This window comes from Colletotrichum phormii, assembly GCF_030913505.1.
Source record: "Colletotrichum phormii strain CBS 102054 chromosome Unknown BDP81scaffold_2, whole genome shotgun sequence".
Classification (NCBI taxonomy): domain Eukaryota; kingdom Fungi; phylum Ascomycota; class Sordariomycetes; order Glomerellales; family Glomerellaceae; genus Colletotrichum; species Colletotrichum phormii.
In genome coordinates, this window is record NW_026851444.1 from 1,387,261 (window position 1) to 1,404,136 (window position 16,876).

General features: G+C 54.0%; 5 protein-coding genes across 5 annotated transcripts; 3 read left to right on the forward strand and 2 right to left on the reverse strand.

Moving 5' to 3' along the window:
* Positions 1 to 48: 48 nt before the first annotated feature.
* On the reverse strand, positions 49 to 2,608 carry BDP81DRAFT_309375 (armadillo-type protein; the record flags this gene model as incomplete). Its single annotated transcript, XM_060583541.1, has 6 exons — positions 49 to 1,456; positions 1,506 to 1,879; positions 1,933 to 2,099; positions 2,125 to 2,239; positions 2,290 to 2,427; positions 2,486 to 2,608. The coding sequence occupies 6 exons, from the start codon at positions 2,606 to 2,608 to the stop codon at positions 49 to 51; spliced, it is 2,325 nt and encodes a 774-aa protein (XP_060450543.1).
* Positions 2,609 to 5,601: 2,993 nt separating this feature from the next.
* On the forward strand, positions 5,602 to 6,129 carry BDP81DRAFT_389590 (uncharacterized protein; the record flags this gene model as incomplete). The annotated part of the gene is made up of 1 exon (XM_060587284.1): positions 5,602 to 6,129. One exon carries the CDS (start codon positions 5,602 to 5,604, stop codon positions 6,127 to 6,129), a length of 528 nt encoding a protein of 175 aa, XP_060450544.1.
* A 699-nt stretch (positions 6,130 to 6,828) lies between these two features.
* On the forward strand, positions 6,829 to 9,206 carry BDP81DRAFT_84292 (SET domain-containing protein). The gene is made up of 4 exons (XM_060596373.1): positions 6,829 to 7,176; positions 7,242 to 7,430; positions 7,693 to 8,580; positions 8,812 to 9,206. The coding sequence occupies exons 1-4, from the start codon at positions 6,910 to 6,912 to the stop codon at positions 8,923 to 8,925; spliced, it is 1,458 nt and encodes a 485-aa protein (XP_060450545.1). The 5' UTR covers positions 6,829 to 6,909; the 3' UTR covers positions 8,926 to 9,206.
* A 1,766-nt stretch (positions 9,207 to 10,972) lies between these two features.
* On the reverse strand, positions 10,973 to 11,664 carry BDP81DRAFT_84296 (uncharacterized protein). The gene has a single exon (XM_060596374.1). It carries the CDS (start codon positions 11,564 to 11,566, stop codon positions 11,084 to 11,086), a length of 483 nt encoding a protein of 160 aa, XP_060450546.1. The 5' UTR covers positions 11,567 to 11,664; the 3' UTR covers positions 10,973 to 11,083.
* A 1,812-nt stretch (positions 11,665 to 13,476) lies between these two features.
* On the forward strand, positions 13,477 to 16,367 carry BDP81DRAFT_445318 (fungal-specific transcription factor domain-containing protein; the record flags this gene model as incomplete). Its single annotated transcript, XM_060591939.1, has 3 exons — positions 13,477 to 13,984; positions 14,095 to 14,692; positions 14,744 to 16,367. 3 exons carry the CDS (start codon positions 13,477 to 13,479, stop codon positions 16,365 to 16,367), a joined length of 2,730 nt encoding a protein of 909 aa, XP_060450547.1.
* Between the last annotated feature and the right edge of the window lie 509 nt (positions 16,368 to 16,876).

Here is a 16,876-nt window from a genome sequence, read left to right on the forward strand (position 1 = left end):
AACGCCGTGAATGCTGCAAAATTTGTCTGGTCTTGCCGCGATTGCTGCCTACCACCCGTCTCCCCATCCTTCATCGTCATCGTCGTCCTTTGGCTTCATGTCAATCTTCTTCGCTACCACAGGCTTAGCAGCCGGCTTCGACACCAGAGGCTTCTTCGCTGCTGTCGACGACTTTGAAAGCCCCTTTGGCAGCGGCTTGCTTCCTCCAGTCTTCTTTTGCGACTGCGCGGCCAGCCAGCCGGCAAAATCTGGCTCAGCACCGTCGTCGAACGGAGTTGCGCTGGCGGTAGTTGCCTTCTTAGCCGATGAGTTGCTATTGGCGCTTGGCTCTCCCCAACCATCGTCGTCTCCCAGATCGCCCCAAGCGTCTCCGCCGTCGTCTGCAGGTTCCGGGTTGAACGCGTCTGCCACGACCGACGAAGGCGTCCGCGACATTGGCGGGGGAGACTTGACCGCCTGGCGATGCAGAGCAGAGGCCGAGGACGTGGTCGGCCTCTTCGCGTCTGGGCCTGGCGACGGGGTCGGCTTCGGGGATGCAGCTCCTGAGCCATTGGAGGTCTGCATCTCACCGTTTGCCGTCGAAATCTTGTTGGTAAAAGACGAGATGGCCCATCCTGCCCAGGATGATGCCGAGGCCTCGTTGGGCTGAGGGGTGCTCATCCGAGGCCCGCCGGCGCCTTCTGCGGCCTGGGGAGGCAGAGCGGATTCCGGCATGTTGGAGGCGGCCTTCCTGACTTGCTTCAGGTAAACGTCCATCGTCTTGCTCGCCTGATCACGGATGACCTTCTCCTTGTCAATCAGCAACGGGCAGACCGCGGGCATTATTCTCAAAGCCACATCCTCGTCGGAGAAGCAATCCCCTGTGACGCCGAGAGCCATCAGCGAGGCATTTCGGGCGTGCACAAATGGATCACGCAGGGACCTAGTGAAGGCGGCGATGAGCACCTTGCTTCTCGAAGATATTCCAAGGTTTTTGGCAATCTTTCCCAGACAAATTGTGGTGTTTGTTCGGATGCCTGGTTGCTCGTCGTTGGCCGCCTTGGCGAGGTACTTGAGCAGCTCTCCGTTGATGGTACGATCTGACAACTTCCCAATAATGACCAAAACCGACTTCAAGGTCTGTTCTCGGACAACGGGTGCCACATCGGTGAAGCCAGTGACGAGCTGTGGGAAGATCTTGTCGTTGACCACTTTTTGTGTCAGTCGATCGATCATCAGAGGCAGGCTATCGAGAAGGCAAACGCGGATCGCTCGATCGGGGTTTGCGAATAGGCGGATGACGACGGGCGTAATCTTTGAGTCGAAATCCTCGTTTGAAAGCTTGGCTGTAATTTTCATTACGACACTGAAGGCCTTCGGTCCGCCGCCGCCAAACTCAACTGACTTGATGAGCTCCGGGAGGATCTTCATTTTGAAGAAGTCTTCGGGGAAATCATCCGTTAATTGATCGAGATCACTATCTGAGTCAGTTACATGCTCGCAATACTTGACGCCAAAAGACCTACTCGAGGAACGCCTCTCTCTCAGTCTCAGTCTTCACACCGAGATTCTCAATCCCCTCCGTTAATTTGATGAGGGGGCTATCGAAGAAAGATCCGCTTCGTTGTCCTTGTTCTAGGAAGTGGCCAACACTAACACGCGCCTTGGGGTTTGGGTTGACGAGTCGCTTGTAACTTTGTTGCATGGTCGAAGGAATGCTTTTCGTCTGGCCGGCTTGGTCAGAGCCCATGAAATCGCCGTTGAAGACTTCAAAGATCATACATCCAAACCCGAACGAGTCCACGGCGGAATGCGGGCTCTTCTTGATGGCATCCCAGCCACCACGTGCAAGCTCAGGCGGCGCATATCGGCCTGAATCCGGCACCAGGCTGCCGTATGTCTACACCTTGACGTGAGCGATGACATCCTCCAACTATGAGAAAGAAGACCTACGTAGATCACTGCTTCGTCGTCTTTCACGTTGCTCAGAACCTCAAAGCCACTCATCTTCCACTCCCCACTTTCAGATGTGTATACAGAGCCAACCCTTAGGTTGCCGTGTATTGACGAAGCTTCATCATTGATGAACTTGATGGTGCGCTGAGGAACAGTCAGTCTCCCTACCGACCTCGTTGTCGTTCCAACATACCGCGACGCTGCTCAACCCCCATTTTATCGTTTCTGGTGTGAGACTCTTTCTCTTCACGTGCCATCGCAGAGGCACCACTCGCTCGGTCGCAATGTAAATGTATGTATCGGTCTGTTTAGACTTGTGAGACAAAGCTCCGTATATTCGAGGGCCGCCCTTACCTCTACGGTATCTAACACCTTGATAACACCTGGGTGTCGTAACGTCCTCAGCTTTCGCAGCGCGTTCTTCGCTAGGGGTAGTCGGGACTTGTTGGCGGCAACATCGAAGGAGAAAATACTGCAGTTGGAACCGTCTTCCTGCCAAAGCGTGTTAGATGTTGGGTTGTCGATTGCATCGTCGGGTAGCTAGACGTACTCGCTTGGTGCCGTTGGTCAATGTCCAAATGGACTCGTCGATGTCCACCTTGTCGCCGAAGCTATAGGGGAATGGTGGCCCCTGAGCAATGGCAGAGGCCACCGCTGACTTGAGGAAATTCATTTTGTTCTGCCGAGTCCGGGCGCGTGTTCAGGAAGCCAATATCTGGTCAATCGGGAACTGATGGTCTTGAAATCGTAGATTTGGCGGAAGGAGCAACGCACGCGCTGCCAGTGCTAGGCAGGGAGCTTCAGGCAACTTGGCGACAAGATAGTGGACCGTTGACACTGGAACAGGGGACCACGAGCAGCAGCTCATGCCTGAAGATCCCCGCGCTAGGCTACCTATTTTGGATGGAGGGGTGATACGGGTGACAAATGATCCGTTCGCCGATGTTTTGGGTGGGCCCGGATGCGAATCGATGGTCGTCCCCGTCCAGGTCGTTCCGTCCGTTAGCGAAGCTAGGCAAGGATTACCCCTAGGTCCTCCAGTGAACTCAGGCAAGCGACCTTCATCAACCTCCACTGAACGCAACGCGAGGCGAGAGCCTCAGCAACCCATCCAGCCTTGCGACTCAACAAAAAGCTAGGTTTACCTTGAGCTGTCGCGCAAGCTACGAAGGGAGAACTTGATCACGACTCTGCGCGCCCACAACAAGACTACTACTCACTAACCTTCAACCCGGTCCCAAAGCCATTCCTCTTCATAACCCATGCCCAAGTGTCGTGCGCTGGCGGCCGAAGGCGCGACTCTGAGGGAGCAGGCGGTTCTCCAACGGGTAGGTGCGATTTTGCTTCTCTAAGCCCTCGATTTTCTTCCCCCAACCCCAACCACACTTTCTTACGCGCAGTGATGACTACTGGTAAAAGGTCCGATCGAAAAGGATTCTTCCGGGTTTGTTGTCTCATCTTGTTACCATTCAATGGCCGTTCCTGGTGGACGAGCCACGTCCTCATCCTCGCAAGGCTTTCGCCAAGCGAAAAGCATACGCGACAGACGGAGCTGCCCAAATACTGCAGTACACCAATTCGGGATTCGAGCAACGACATGAAAACGGCCTCATTTTGGAGTTCTGCTACTAGATACCCAAACGGAGTAGGACCAAAGGCTCAGGCAGACAAAAAAACCGGTTCAAGATGAGACTACGAACCCGCTGTGGTCCCCAATATGAAGACCAAAATGACTGAAAAGACCTGAGCGCACACCTTATTTTCACAGCTGTCATCATTTTGTTCCAATTCGTTTTGCAGGACCTTCCGGGTCCCGTCTAACGTCAGGTTGAACTTTAAGCTAACCTTACTTTAGTAGAACCCCCTGTCATGCACCTCTGGCACATAATCTCCAAATCCCAGACCATGAAAACAACAGAACCCACGATCATTGTGTACTTCTTGCTCAACACGTTGTTCTAAGGTTGCATTGACACGCGCCATTCAGCTCAATCTCTGCCAACGGTTTCCCGAGAGACCCAGGCAGCCAATCTTATCAACGTATCTTCGCTGCCTCCAGCACTTGAGCAACAGCCTTTGGTCCTCCAGAGCAGGTCTGGCCAGGCAACAAATCTTTTGAGATCCACAAACCCCGATCCTGTATCCTTTGAAACTCATCTCAGCAAGTTGACAGAATCGATATATCTTCATGAAGGCCCAGGCTGTGAGGAGATGGAGTCCTTCGGTCAGCAGTCTACAAAACGGTGTGTCGAAGACGGGTGCAATTCCGCGGCTCTTGATGGGGCACGTTGCCTTAGTCATGGGAAAGAACGACGTCAAGCAGATAAGAGAATTGCTCGAGCCAATGCTACGCATCTTGCTGCCGGCCCATCTGGACGCGGACCTCAAAGGCCCCTAGCGGTGCAAAACCCATCGCAGAAAATTGGGCGACCCAGAGACGACGAGCAGTCAAGAAGCAGCCAGCCTCATTCTCGGAGCGGTAACCTTCGAGACGAGCCAGCACACGCTCCTCATAGCGCCCAGGACACAGTCAGAAGGACGAATCTGCCGCCAGATCTCGTGGGGAAATTAGCGATGACAGCCAGAAAGACGGCTGGGACAAGAGCTCCTTTCAGGAAGCGCACAGAAGAAGAGACGCATTCAAGCTTCCAGACTACTTCTCCGCAGACTCACGTTCGTGAGTTTGGCTCGCCAATCAATCATGAAGCTCTCCCTCCTGGCACGTTCAATCCTTTTCGGTCGCTTCTGAATCCAGTGCACTCGCCATCGCAAGACCAGACAAAGCGATCTCCTGGCAGTGTCGACACAGCCCAGCGCATATCACAGCCGTCCGCAACGGTTGAGCATGTGCAAAACGGGAAAAGGAAGTCGTGGGGCTTCACCTCGGCACAGCCTTCTCCAGGGGGGTATCGACCCGGTCAAAGCTCTCGAGCATCTCAACAGCCTGCAATTATGCCAGGCACTAAGAACGCGTCGCATATCACCCGCGATTTGAGCGCTCACCCGGATACTGAAAGCCATAGAAGTCTATCTGCGGGAAGAACTTCCACTGCACCGTCGGCATCTGCGTTATCTGGGAATAGAAGCTTTGATACGCTGCCTCACATCAGTACTAAGAGTCTGCCGCCAATGCATGTGAAATCGGCTCCATCAGCATCACGCTCCGCTTCAACAAGTAGGTTTACGTCTTCGGCCGGCAAACGGAGAAGGCTTGATAGTACCGACTCGACGTCCGAATCGTCATCATCATCATCCTCGTCGTTTGGCTCTTCTGATGACGAGGATGACCATAGAGCTCCCGAGCAAGCGAAGGTAGTCGTCGGACAACCCCGTCCGTCCACTTACCTTGGTGCCGCAGCGACTTCAAATGCTTCTCGATCCTTGGCTTCTTTCGGACTTCCTGGTGCCAATCTTGAAGCATCACATTCACACTCATTGAGAAATGAGGATACCACTCGTCTGGGAGCGGTTTTCAGGCCTATTGTTCTCAGCTCTTCCTCTGACGAGAACGAAGATGGTGGACGGGAGAGAACTGGGAGGATACGGCAGCCAAATCTTGCCAACGGGCAGAGTCATCATCACGCCCTCCGCAAAACGAAGAAATTGACCTGCGAAGAGCGTCGACTACAGCTTTGTGCCGACTTCGAATTCACAAAGTTCGACGCCATGATATATAGCCAGTCCGACGCCACGAGACCTCCTCTTGGGGTGTATACTCTGTCTGCGCCAATAGAGACGTCGAAAGGAGCCTCGACACCTGGTGCATATGACAGCCGCTTCCATATGAAGCTTGACCCCCGCATCCACTGGCCGTATAATCGCAGTGACCAGTGGTATAAGTCGAAGATGGAGGAAGTCAAAGCTCGAGGTGGTCGGAAGGCAAACTTTGGCAAAGCAGCCAAGCGCATGCGACAGCAGCGTTTGGCAGAAGAGCGCCAGGAAGAGGAAGAAAGATTGGCCGTCTCTCGAGGCGAGCCACCGCAGGTCAACAACTCGCCGCGGCCGTGGTCACACCACAGGCCTATGGACTTTGGCGATGTCCCTGAGGAGGAGTTGCCAATCTACGTCAGGAGAAACGAGGAGTGGTTACGGGGGGCGGCCTGGATGCGCAAGATGCGTGAGGAGGGTCAGCGGAGGGACGCTCGTCGTGCCGCTGGGTTCTTCAAAGAACAACTCTCCTCAAATGGTCGATAGCCCGACTCCGGCCCGACGTGTTCAGTACTATTATCAGTACAGCCGGCCACGGGCTGTTATTCTGTGTTGCTACTCATCTTTACTAGCCATGGAAAGAGCGAGAAAGGGACAGGGAATGCTCAGCATGGAGTTTGGGCTGCATTTTGTTTCCTTAGCTTATTTCATATTGATGATACCAAGATCTCGCCGCAACTCGGCTAGGTCTACACGCATAATTTCGGAGTTGTCAGGAATGGTACGGAGGAATTATATCTCCTCTCTTAGGCCGTTGCGAACTTACCTTGGAGCGGCATTGTCTTTTCTTTCTGCCATGAATGACGACAAGCAGTCGTTAATCATGCACTAACCAGCTGCCTCGGTAGTACATAGATCACCTACAAAAACAGGATTATGACAACCTCCAAGTTCCAATGTCTACTCAGTGACTGTCGTCGTCTTCTAAAATTTTGGCATTTTACCCGAAAGCCCACATTTTGTATTGAAAAGTTCAAGCAGGGCCGTGAGAAGATGAATATCTACTTGAACATGGGACGAAGAGGTAGAGCGCGCGTGCGCCTTCGTGATGGGGCCCAGTGTTTTAGGCTTATTTGGGCTTCCAACCACAAATGCAGTGCATGAATTTGCTCCACGGACTCGACCTTCAATCTTTAGGTTCCCCATCAGCTCGCTACATGCCCGAATAACCACAAAGCTGCAGCGCAACGACGAAGAACTCGCTCACTCCTCGCTCACTCGCAATTAAAGCCTGAAAGCCATTGATACTAAGCAGACAGCCTCATCATGGCGTCCACGCAGCTCCCCCTGGAGACTCTATCGACCTGGGCCATGTTCAATGACGTAGACCTCGTCGACGTCGAGGCCCGCGAGATTCCAGGCTGCGGCCTGGGTCTACTTTCGAATAAGGAGCTCAGTCGAGAGGAAGAGACCTTTGACATTCCGACCTTGCTCAGGATTCCCGGGGAGCTGGTTTTATCTGCCGAAGCTGTTGAGAACTATGCAAAGGTCGACAAGAACTTTCGGCAGCTGCTCGAGGCTGCAGGTCACAAGGTAGAGTGCTCCCCGAATTGATATGGACCTTAAAAGCTAAGGGACTATCCATCTTCTCAATGTAGTCAACTCGACATGATGTCTGCCTCTTTCTGCTCACGCAGAAAGTACTTTCCGATAGGCCTAAGACGTCTTTGAAGGGCGGAGTCTCGACGCCGTGGACAGAATACGTCAAGTACCTGCCGCCGCAAGTTCCTGTTACCACACTCTGGACAGAGCAGGAACGTGAAATGTTAAATGGAACATCACTTGAGGCAAGTACTTCCCTTGCCTTCCTGACCTGCCTTCCTCCCTCCATGACTACCCCCTTCCCTTCAAACCAATATCCCGGTTGTCGTTGGTTAAGCATGGTTCGTCCAACCTCCACCTTTGACAACAGTTAATATCACTTCACAACTTTCTTGGGATCATCCCCAGACGAAGACCTCACTCGCCAAGAATTGCGGCGCAAAGAGACCATCGCAAGGCCAGGAGACTATAGCTATCGCTTTGGAGTCATGCTCTAACAGAGACCAGTCGGCCACGGCTGCCAAGATTGTTGCGTTGACCGACGAGTTCGATGAGGTCCGCGAGATCTCTTCCACGCTGCCATTCTGGAACGAGCTGTTTTGGGAAAGCGACAAGGTGTCACTCATCGACTGGGTTCGGGTTGACGCGTGGTTTCGGTCCCGATGCCTGGAGCTACCCAAATCAGGCGAGGCCATGGTCCCGGTGCTAGACTTGGCAAACCATTCATCCAATGCCAATGCCTACTACGAAGAAAACGGCAAGGACGAGGTAGTACTACTTCTGCGACCCGGCTGCAGGGTCTCGTCTGGGGACGAGATGACGATATCCTATGGGGATGCGAAATCCGGGGCAGAGATGCTCTTCAGCTATGGGTTCATAGACCCCGCGTCAGCCGCCGACCGGATCACGCTGCCCTTGATACCCATGGAAGACGACCCACTGGGCAAGGCGAAGCTGCACGTCTTTGAAGGAGCACCGACTGTGGAGTTTGTCCGGACGAATGGTTCACTCAGCTGGAAGAGCCCCTTTGCATACTTTATGTGCCTCAACGAGGAAGACGGCCTGTCATTCCGCGTTTTGCAGGACACCGGAGGTTCACGGGAGCTAAAACTATTCTGGCAAGACGAGGATGTGACCACGACAACAACGGCTTTCGAGCAACACATCGATGGACATCCCCTGGCCCAAATCTTCCGTCTTCGGGTGGTTTCCGTCTTGGGAGATCTGGTGGGCAGCCAGCTTGAGCGACTGGCCACTGGCATGTCTTTGGAAGACCTGGACGAATCTCTGAACCAAGGGGGTCTTGTTTGTGGTACATGCATCAGTGCAGCTGCAACGCTGAGAGAGCAAGAGACTAGCTTGCTAGAAGCTGCCGTCAAGGCTATAGAAGACCAGGTCAGTGGTTTGCTATTCTTCATCGCCGGTCTCCTGTCAGTGCCAGGGCTGCAGACGAATCTTACGATTCTCTGCCCACTTCACTCCTCAATCTTTCTGCCATTCAGAGTCCTGCAATCCTTCTGGACTTCTCCTACAATCGATTACCCCGGAGCCCCGTCTCAACTGCACATTTCCCCCGCGTGAGGCGCCAAGACTAACAAGGATGGGTGATGTGCCCCAACCTTGCAGAAAACAGAACTCCTCGCAGACGAAAACGTGGTGGCTTATCTCGGGTCGATGGAAGATGCCCAAAACGACCTAGTCCTGGAAGAGATGTCCAATGAAGACGAAGACTTCAGTTAGAGAGGGAGGGTCAGGCGAAGCCATGCGGCCGGGTCGATCCATTCGGCAGTCATAATATCGGGCGCAGACTTGGTCATGACGGCGCCTATCCAGGGCAGACTCAGAGAACGCCGTTGCGGAGCACTGAGCGGCTGCTGCAGAGACGAGACTACGGAGCCATGCAGACGGCCTTATTCTTGGATTGCGAGCTTGTTCGGAATTACTGCGACGTCTTGTCCTGCGAAGCTTACGGAATCCCATCAAAATACAATTTTGTTCCCTTGTATGGGATAGTATACGGGGTTGACATAGGCGAGTTGTGTGCTGCACCCAACATCCGGATACCCCGCGCTTGCTGGTCTCGATGCATATATAACAGTCGGCGCGGCGCCATCTCACGGAATCTGACAACAGTACTGGGAGGCCATGGTACCACAAACGGACGCCATCTGCATGTCACGAACGAAGCCGGGGTGTTCTAATTTCTTCGCCGGCATGTACGGGACGTCTCGAAAGCCCCTCGTCCTACCGAGGGGCGTGAGGCTCATCGAGGCTCAGGCTTAGCGGGCGGACGACGACTTCATGGTCGGACCTACGTGCAACGGAGATCGACGTAGGTGGGCCGTCTCCGGATTGAACTTCCAGGACTCGATTATTGCTCGATTGGTTCGCGACGTGACATTTTGCACTGCTTCGCACACCAAAGGACGAGTGGCAGCAAGAAACACAGCAGGTGTGTTTGGACAAGGAGCCAGCGACGGGGGATGCCACGCCGAGCAGAATATGATCCGCGCCGTGTAGGAGAGACCCCTGGACCGACCTTTTGCATGAAAGAAATGCCAAAGGGCGGCAGTCGGGTTGCGCATGGTGCAGACAGCAGAAATACTCAACACAACATAAAGACTTTACGACTTTGATGTTCCTATTGTTTCCGGCACCTGCAGCTCAACGAATATCTCCGATAAGAGATGTCAGCGTTCCAACGTGCGATGACCAACGGTGGAGCGTGGGGAAGGGACTACGAGACGAGAAAGCACCATTCTCCGATTAAGTCTTGGTCTATGTGAAGGCCCCAGGGACGCCCAAACAGGAATTCTTCGAGAATCGAGAGTCGAGACGAAGTAAGAAAGTGGCGTGGTTTGGACAACTTCTCTTGTCTCATGTTTCGGCCGGCCTTTTGGACATGACAGGAGACGTTCATTCATCCGATTAACGGTATCCGTAAAATGGTCTCTTTTTGGCTTTTTACACAAATGTCCATATCGGCTGGGATGGGATTGTCATCGTTGTCTGGAGTTGACGAGACAAGTCCGCTTTCCGAACAGGACCGAATTCTGTTTGGAGATGCTGGGAGTAGCCCAGTGAATAAAGGGTGGCACGATAAATACTCGGAACAGGAGGGAAAGCAAACTCACACATTTGCGATGTCGAGCATTGAGCACGCGAACATTCGAGACAGCCTCCTTGAGCCTCGACTGCTCGAGGCTCGAGGAAGTGTCCAGCTCGCAAGTTACAGGTACCGCTGACCCGAAGCCCGGACTGAAGTGAAGGTGGGCCCGCCCGAGAACGGCGCGGAATGCGGGCAGGGGATAAAGTTTTGCAATTGCGGTTCCGCAAAGATAGCGTGGTTTTCTTCCATCCCCAACGCCAACGGCGTCGACGGTGTGACACGTTTGGATGGGGGATCCGTTTTTGGCGGACTCACGTTTACCGACTAGCTGGCGCCAGTTTCAATATCAGCGGGTCTTTTCATTGCATCACCAAATCGTCACTCGAGTCAAGACGTTGGATAGGTATGTACGTGTCTAGAGTGGCATTGGGGCATTTTACCATCTCGGAGTTTTTGAACTCTGCCTGGTACAGCCAGAATTCGAAGACCTTTGTGAGGTTGGCGACACAACAGATACACTGGCTTGCGGGCCGGGTTAACCAGGATGACGGCTCTTGGTCTGTGTAAGAGGTCGTGACGTTGAAAACTAGGCGTCATCTGTCAATGATGAAATGCCAATAGGTGCCAACAGGTCTCGAGACAGCGAGCATCCCGTCGATCGCAAGAGACCCGTCAGTCTAGTCATGGCTCGCCTATGTTTATTGGCTGCTCACCGCAAGGTCGGGGCCAATATTGACGACTATCACAACTAAGCGCTCAGACTCGATAGGCCTCAAAGACCGCTACTCCCTACAGAGGTGAAGAATTGGTCCAGTTTGCGTGGCAGGCGTGGGCCAAGCAGCATTTCGTCCCAGGCGGCGGATCATTGGGGCCACCAGTGACGAGGCAGTGATCGTCGACTGAGATGACCCAATGCGATAGGGATATATGGCGAAAATGGAGGACCCGGAACCAGTGTAACGGCACCAGGGGCCTTGCCCCGGATTTCTCCCCCAGTTTCCTGTGGCCTGCGCCCCAGTTCGAACCCCAGGCGCCCCCCAACAGGCAGCACGCTCCCTCCTTTTCCCCAGGTCCAAGTGGGCTGTTCCTACTTTTGCCGAACATCAGACTCGCAGCTTGTGTATCCGTTGTTTCTTTGTTCCCGAAATCTGCCCTGAACCGAGAGGAGATGGGAAAATGAAACCTGGGAAAATGAAACCTGGGGAAAGACGAAATGGGTGGTGGCGGAAAGGAGTGGTTGGTCGGTTGGTTGGAGCGAAGCGGCATGAGCATGGAATTAACGACTCGCGAGGAGACGCTTGCGCATGACACTGGGCTGACAACGGAACGGAACTCTGGGGGCGGATCCGCCCCGCGTCCAAAATGGTCTAGAGCTTTCTTTCCGTCAGATTGTCGTCGGCGCCTGTTGACTTTTGAGGTCTGGAGAGACCGGATGGTCGTCTGGATACTTTGGGGCTGAATTTGGCGAATGCCCCCTCCCCTGCTTCTAGGGACTCGGGTGGTGTCATGTCTGCGTCTGCTTAGCTGCTTCGAAGGGCTGAATGGCGAGATGAAGAGAGAAATGTTGTTCCCAGAGACACGGTACGACGGCAGGGCAAGCGAGCGCGTGTTTGCGCGGGGTATTGTACTTTGGCGACGCTGTCAGGCTGCGGGCATAACAGCAGACGGGCACACATCATGTCGTCGCATGGCGTTGATGGACACGTTTATCGTGGCGGACAATCGGTGTGGTGGTGTGCTTCTGTTCTGCTTCTGGCTTCTCGCTGGCGCCTGTTTCTGGAGTTGAGATCTTGTCAGTCATCGAGTGTTACCTGGCTGGGTACGGTACCTACCACAGCCAAGTGACCATATGAGGAACGGTACTTCGGGTAAGACGCGAGTTGACCAGAGAAGCGAAGTACTCGTACTTCACTCTGCACTCTAGCGAGCAAGGTGGTATTCAATTGCCAGTTGGTGATTGGCTCCCCCTCACTTTTGTTAGCGTGCATCTGTGTACTTCCTAGGTGGTTTCCCACCTCCAGGCTCACCCCAACTTTTCCTCAACACCAGCGCCGGCGCGAGGGGCGCCCGGCAGACCCCGGGCTGCTCTTCCCCCAGATTTCTCTCCCTTCAAGGGCCCTTCGCTTACACAGTATTGGTCAGTGATGCAGATTATCCAGTGCGAGAGCCGGCCCGGGACCCACCAGTACCTAAGGTACTTTCGCTCAACAGCGGTACCTTAGCCAGAACCGAGCAGAAGCAGTAAGGTAGGTACCTCAGTGTAAGTAAACGACGGTAGGCAGTTCACCATTTCTGGTGCATTCCAGTGGGGAAACGAATTGGCTGTTTCTAGGTACCTACCTACCTTAGCTTTGAAGCCCACCCCCGGTCCCGCCCATCGTCCACGGGGTCTTCACGTCTTGTTCTAGGTAGGTGGTACTGTACTTGTAGCCTAGGTAGTGTACCTTAGCAGGTACCGTCCCCGGCCCCATCTCCCCACGATTCATCTTGTAATTACCGCGTTCCTAGCAGCAAATCCTTTCGGTGTGGTGTCCTGTGTCCAGCGGCCAGCGTCCAGCGTCCAGCGTTCCCAGTCGTGGTGTCCATTTTGCTACTAAGAGACTCCACAGTCTCACCTCCCTCTCCCTCACGACCATCTTCCACTTCTTCTTTCCCTTTTCCCCTCACACACACCCCCGACTCCGCCCTCCGACCCAGCATCTCTATTGCTCTTCTTCTTTTTCGACCTTGCAACACAGTTTACCTATTATAGGTACTGCTCACCCGCCGCTTCCGAGTTGTAGACCAGTCAAAATCTCCACTCTTCTCCTTTTCTTGTTTCTGTTGCCATCTTTGCCATCTTGTTTGGGAAGATTTGTGTTCTCGCGGACCTGCTTTCTTAGTGACTAAAGATACCACCTACCTGCAACAACCCCCAACGACGACAACGATTTACGAAACCACCCGGTGATCACTCTGGAAAAGACCTGTGATTCAGCTGTAAACGAATATTCAACCTGCCGCGCACCCGTCCAAAATACTCAAAACGAGCCGACCAACGACGAATCCAAAGAACAGAAAAAAGCCACCGCCGAAGCCTCCGAGGCTGACCTAGTCAACGCCAGTCATCTGTCTTGAATTGCCAATCGCCGGACAAACCACCAGAAAGCAACATCCAAACGTAGAAAGGGAAAACCGCCACCATGCCTGGAATATTACCCATGAAGGTGATCAAGGTGGGCACCAGCTCGCAAAGCCGCATAGCACAGGCTTGCGACCGGTGCCGGAGCAAGAAGATCCGATGCGACGGAATCAGGCCGACATGCTCGCAATGCTCCAACGTTGGCTTCGAGTGCCGCACCAGCGACAAGCTGAGCCGTCGCGCATTCCCCCGTGGCTACACAGAGTCTCTCGAGGAGCGCGTGCGCCAGCTGGAAACCGAAGTTAGGGAGCTGAAGGACTTGTTGGACGAGAAGGATGAAAAGATTGACATGTTGTCGAGGATGCACGGGAATCACAGCCACACGACCATGCGCAGCCCTTCCGTCGCGGCATCAGCGCAATCGCCGGCGTCGGCATCGGACGGAAGAAAAGACGCTGGGGCGCCGGCCAAGGAAGATACTTTCCGCGTGCAGGCGTCGCCGTTGTTACTCGGCGTCGAGAATTCGGATTCGTACTTTATGGGCCCTTCCAGCGGCCGTGCCTTTATCGGTTCGTACTGCCCTTCCCATGCGCCTACCCGTTCGTCACGCCTCCCGGAGAGGCGGCCCGAGCGATGTAGATACGAGAACAACGGGCTTTTGGGCTAACATGGAATACAGAGGCTTTCAAGCGCAAGATGCAAGAAAATGGCAAGTCATGCTCAGATTTCAACCCGGAAGCGTTTCTGCATATCCAGGGGTGCCATCCCTTGACACCAAAAACACCCGATCAGTCGCTTAAAGTGCCGCCGCGTTTGTTCTCAGACCGCTGCGTCAATGTCTACTTCCAAGAATGGGCACCGTTATTCCCCGTATTGCACAAGCCGACGTTCCTCCACATCTATGAGGAGTTCGTATCAGACCCGGAAAAGGTGAAGAATAACCACAAAATTGCCCAGCTATACCTCGTCTTTGGCATCGCGGCACTTGGTAGCGACCAGCCCGATCTCGAGCAGATCGCGGCGTGTGAGCAACAATGGCAGCGAGCTGTCGAGGCCGTCCTCATGGAGAACACAATGGTGAGCCTGCAATGTCTCGAGTTGGCTCTCTTGTACTGCATCGTGAGGGCGGATTACAAGCGCTTGCAACACTACAAGGGCATTGCCGTGGGGTTGTCCCACCGCCTCGGCCTCCATCAGAGCCAGAAGCGCTTCTCTTTCGGCGCGCTCACTATTGAGACCCGCAAGAAGGTCTTCTGGACTCTGTACACATTGGATTGGTGAGTGTATTTACCTGAAGATCAAGAAGAGGCTTCGACTAACGGCTATAGCTTCTCTGGTGCCATTCTTGGACTGCCGAAACTGCTCAAGGAGGATGAGATCCACACTGAGTATCCTTCAGACACAGACGACGAGTACGTGACGGAGAAGGGCTTCCAGCCGACGCTCCCTGGCGAATACACCCGCTTGTCGAGCGCGCTCGCCCTCTTCCGCTGCTGCCGAATCCTGGCCAAGGTGATGGAAAAGAACTACCCGGCGGCCACTTCTCACGAACTGTCGCTGCAGTCAATGTCTGCCATGGAGGCCGAGCTCGACGAGTGGAACGAGTCACTCCCGACACATCTCAAGCTCACCTTCAAGCAAGACAAGCCTTCGACTGATGTAACCGGAAGCCGGTCGCCATTGCTTGCTCTTGCATACTACTACACCAAGATTCTCATCTTCCGCCCTGCTGTAGGCTCCTCACTCGGTCGCAAGGCCGCGCCCGCATTGATATCAATCGGCGAGTCCAGCAAGCACCTTGTTCAAATTGTGCAGCTTCTTGAGGAGCGCAGCATGACTTTCTCCTTCTGTCTCAACAAGACGGATACCCTCGTCCTCTGCGGCATGACTCTCATGTACCAGAGCTTCGAGCTGAAGCCAGAGAGCAAGATGCTCAAGGATGTTGAGCGCCTCGTCAACAGCGTCCTCCATATTCTCACAAAGGCCAAGGCACCTGGCTCCTTTGATCTCAAGCGTGTAGCCGGCCTCCTCATTCGACTCGACGAGCAGAACCTGCCCACTCCACCACAAGAGACTCCAGAAGCATCCGCGTCTATGCCCGCCCCGCAGAGATCTTCGCCGCCTGCGCCAGCTGCTAAGAAGAAGTCTCCTCAACGGACTCTGGGTCGTCTTCCGAGTGCCGCCGCCAGCGAAAGCGATCTCATTCAGCAACAAGAGAAGATGCGCCGCATGACCATGTCCAGTATCCAGAACCGCCCAGAGCTGTACCGGTCCCGCTCGAAGCCGTCATTTGACAACTTGCAGCAGCAGCAGCAAGACATGCCTGCGCGGCGGGACCAGCGTCTTTCCATGTCGCAAATCACTAGCCGCATCCGCACGTCCTCCAAGCAGAATCTCGACTATCTGTCTTTGAATAGCACACCGAACGGCTCATCGCCTCCATCACCGACCACAGCCCGTTTACACCAACACATCCTCGCCGCGGCGCACCAGAGTCTCTACGCGCAGCAGCAGCAACAACAACATCATCAGCAACAGCAACCCCAAAAGGTGTCCGGCGTATCATCCTCTGAATGGGAGGCCCTCCTCGGCTCCATGGATGGTGGTCTGAACAATGTCTACGACGCCATCTACGGCGGCGGTGGCGGCGCCATTCCCAACATGGGAGAGACGCCCGCGTCATCGTCGACAGGGCTCGACAGCTGGAGTCCTGATAGCTGGGACCTGGCCAACTTCAACATTGGTGACTTTGGAACGAACCCGGCGCCGCCGCAGAGTGTGTTGAGCGTTAGCGAGGAGAGTCTTTCGTCGGGCGAGGACCTGGCTACAAGCGATTTGAATCTGAGCGTCAGTAGTCTGGAGTATCGGAACGCGTTGCTCGCGTCTTGTAGCGGCAATGGGAATGGTGATGGGTTATTTTTGGATGGGCTTGATGGGAATTACGGGCTTTGAGCCGGAAGGTTACTTAACGGCGTGACTTGAGTGTTTAAACAGCGAGGGCCTTTGATGGGCATGGGATGTTTTATGAGAGGGGATTTATATATCTAAACGGTCTGGGAAATGTGAAACTTAGCAAGCTCTTGGAAATGAATATTGATTATCTCTTGTTATTCTGAAGGAACTCCCTGGTTGCAAGATTATTGTTTGGCTTTTGCACATTGTGATTATCTCACGACTGGCTGTTCTCACCGTTCCTGAAGCTTTTCTGTTAGTGAGACAGGACGAGGTGTTACGCGTTGTTTTCTCCCACGTAGGGGATTCCATAGAAAGAGAGAGAGAACTTGCCCAGGTTTTGTCTCCTTCACGGCTCACTCTAAGTAAATAGGAGCTCTATGTATATACCATCTCCCTCCAACCTCTCCCTCCTATCTTCAGCGGGCTTTAAATCTCTCGTTGCCTTTCGGTGCCATCTTCGGACGCTTCGCAATGCTTGGGCACACTCAACTCAGCTATCATGCCAG

Bases quoted from the DNA above. Each gene is read 5' to 3' on its own strand.
- BDP81DRAFT_84296 (XM_060596374.1), bottom strand. From the start codon at position 11,566: ATGCTCATGCCGCTTCGCTCCAACCAACCGACCAACCACTCCTTTCCG.
- BDP81DRAFT_84292 (XM_060596373.1), top strand. From the start codon at position 6,910: ATGGCGTCCACGCAGCTCCCCCTGGAGACTCTATCGACCTGGGCCATG. The intron at 7,431-7,692 runs GCAAGTACTTCC...AACAGAGACCAG, and splicing joins TAAATGGAACATCACTTGAG to TCGGCCACGGCTGCCAAGAT. The intron at 8,581-8,811 runs GTCAGTGGTTTG...CCAACCTTGCAG, and splicing joins TCAAGGCTATAGAAGACCAG to AAAACAGAACTCCTCGCAGA.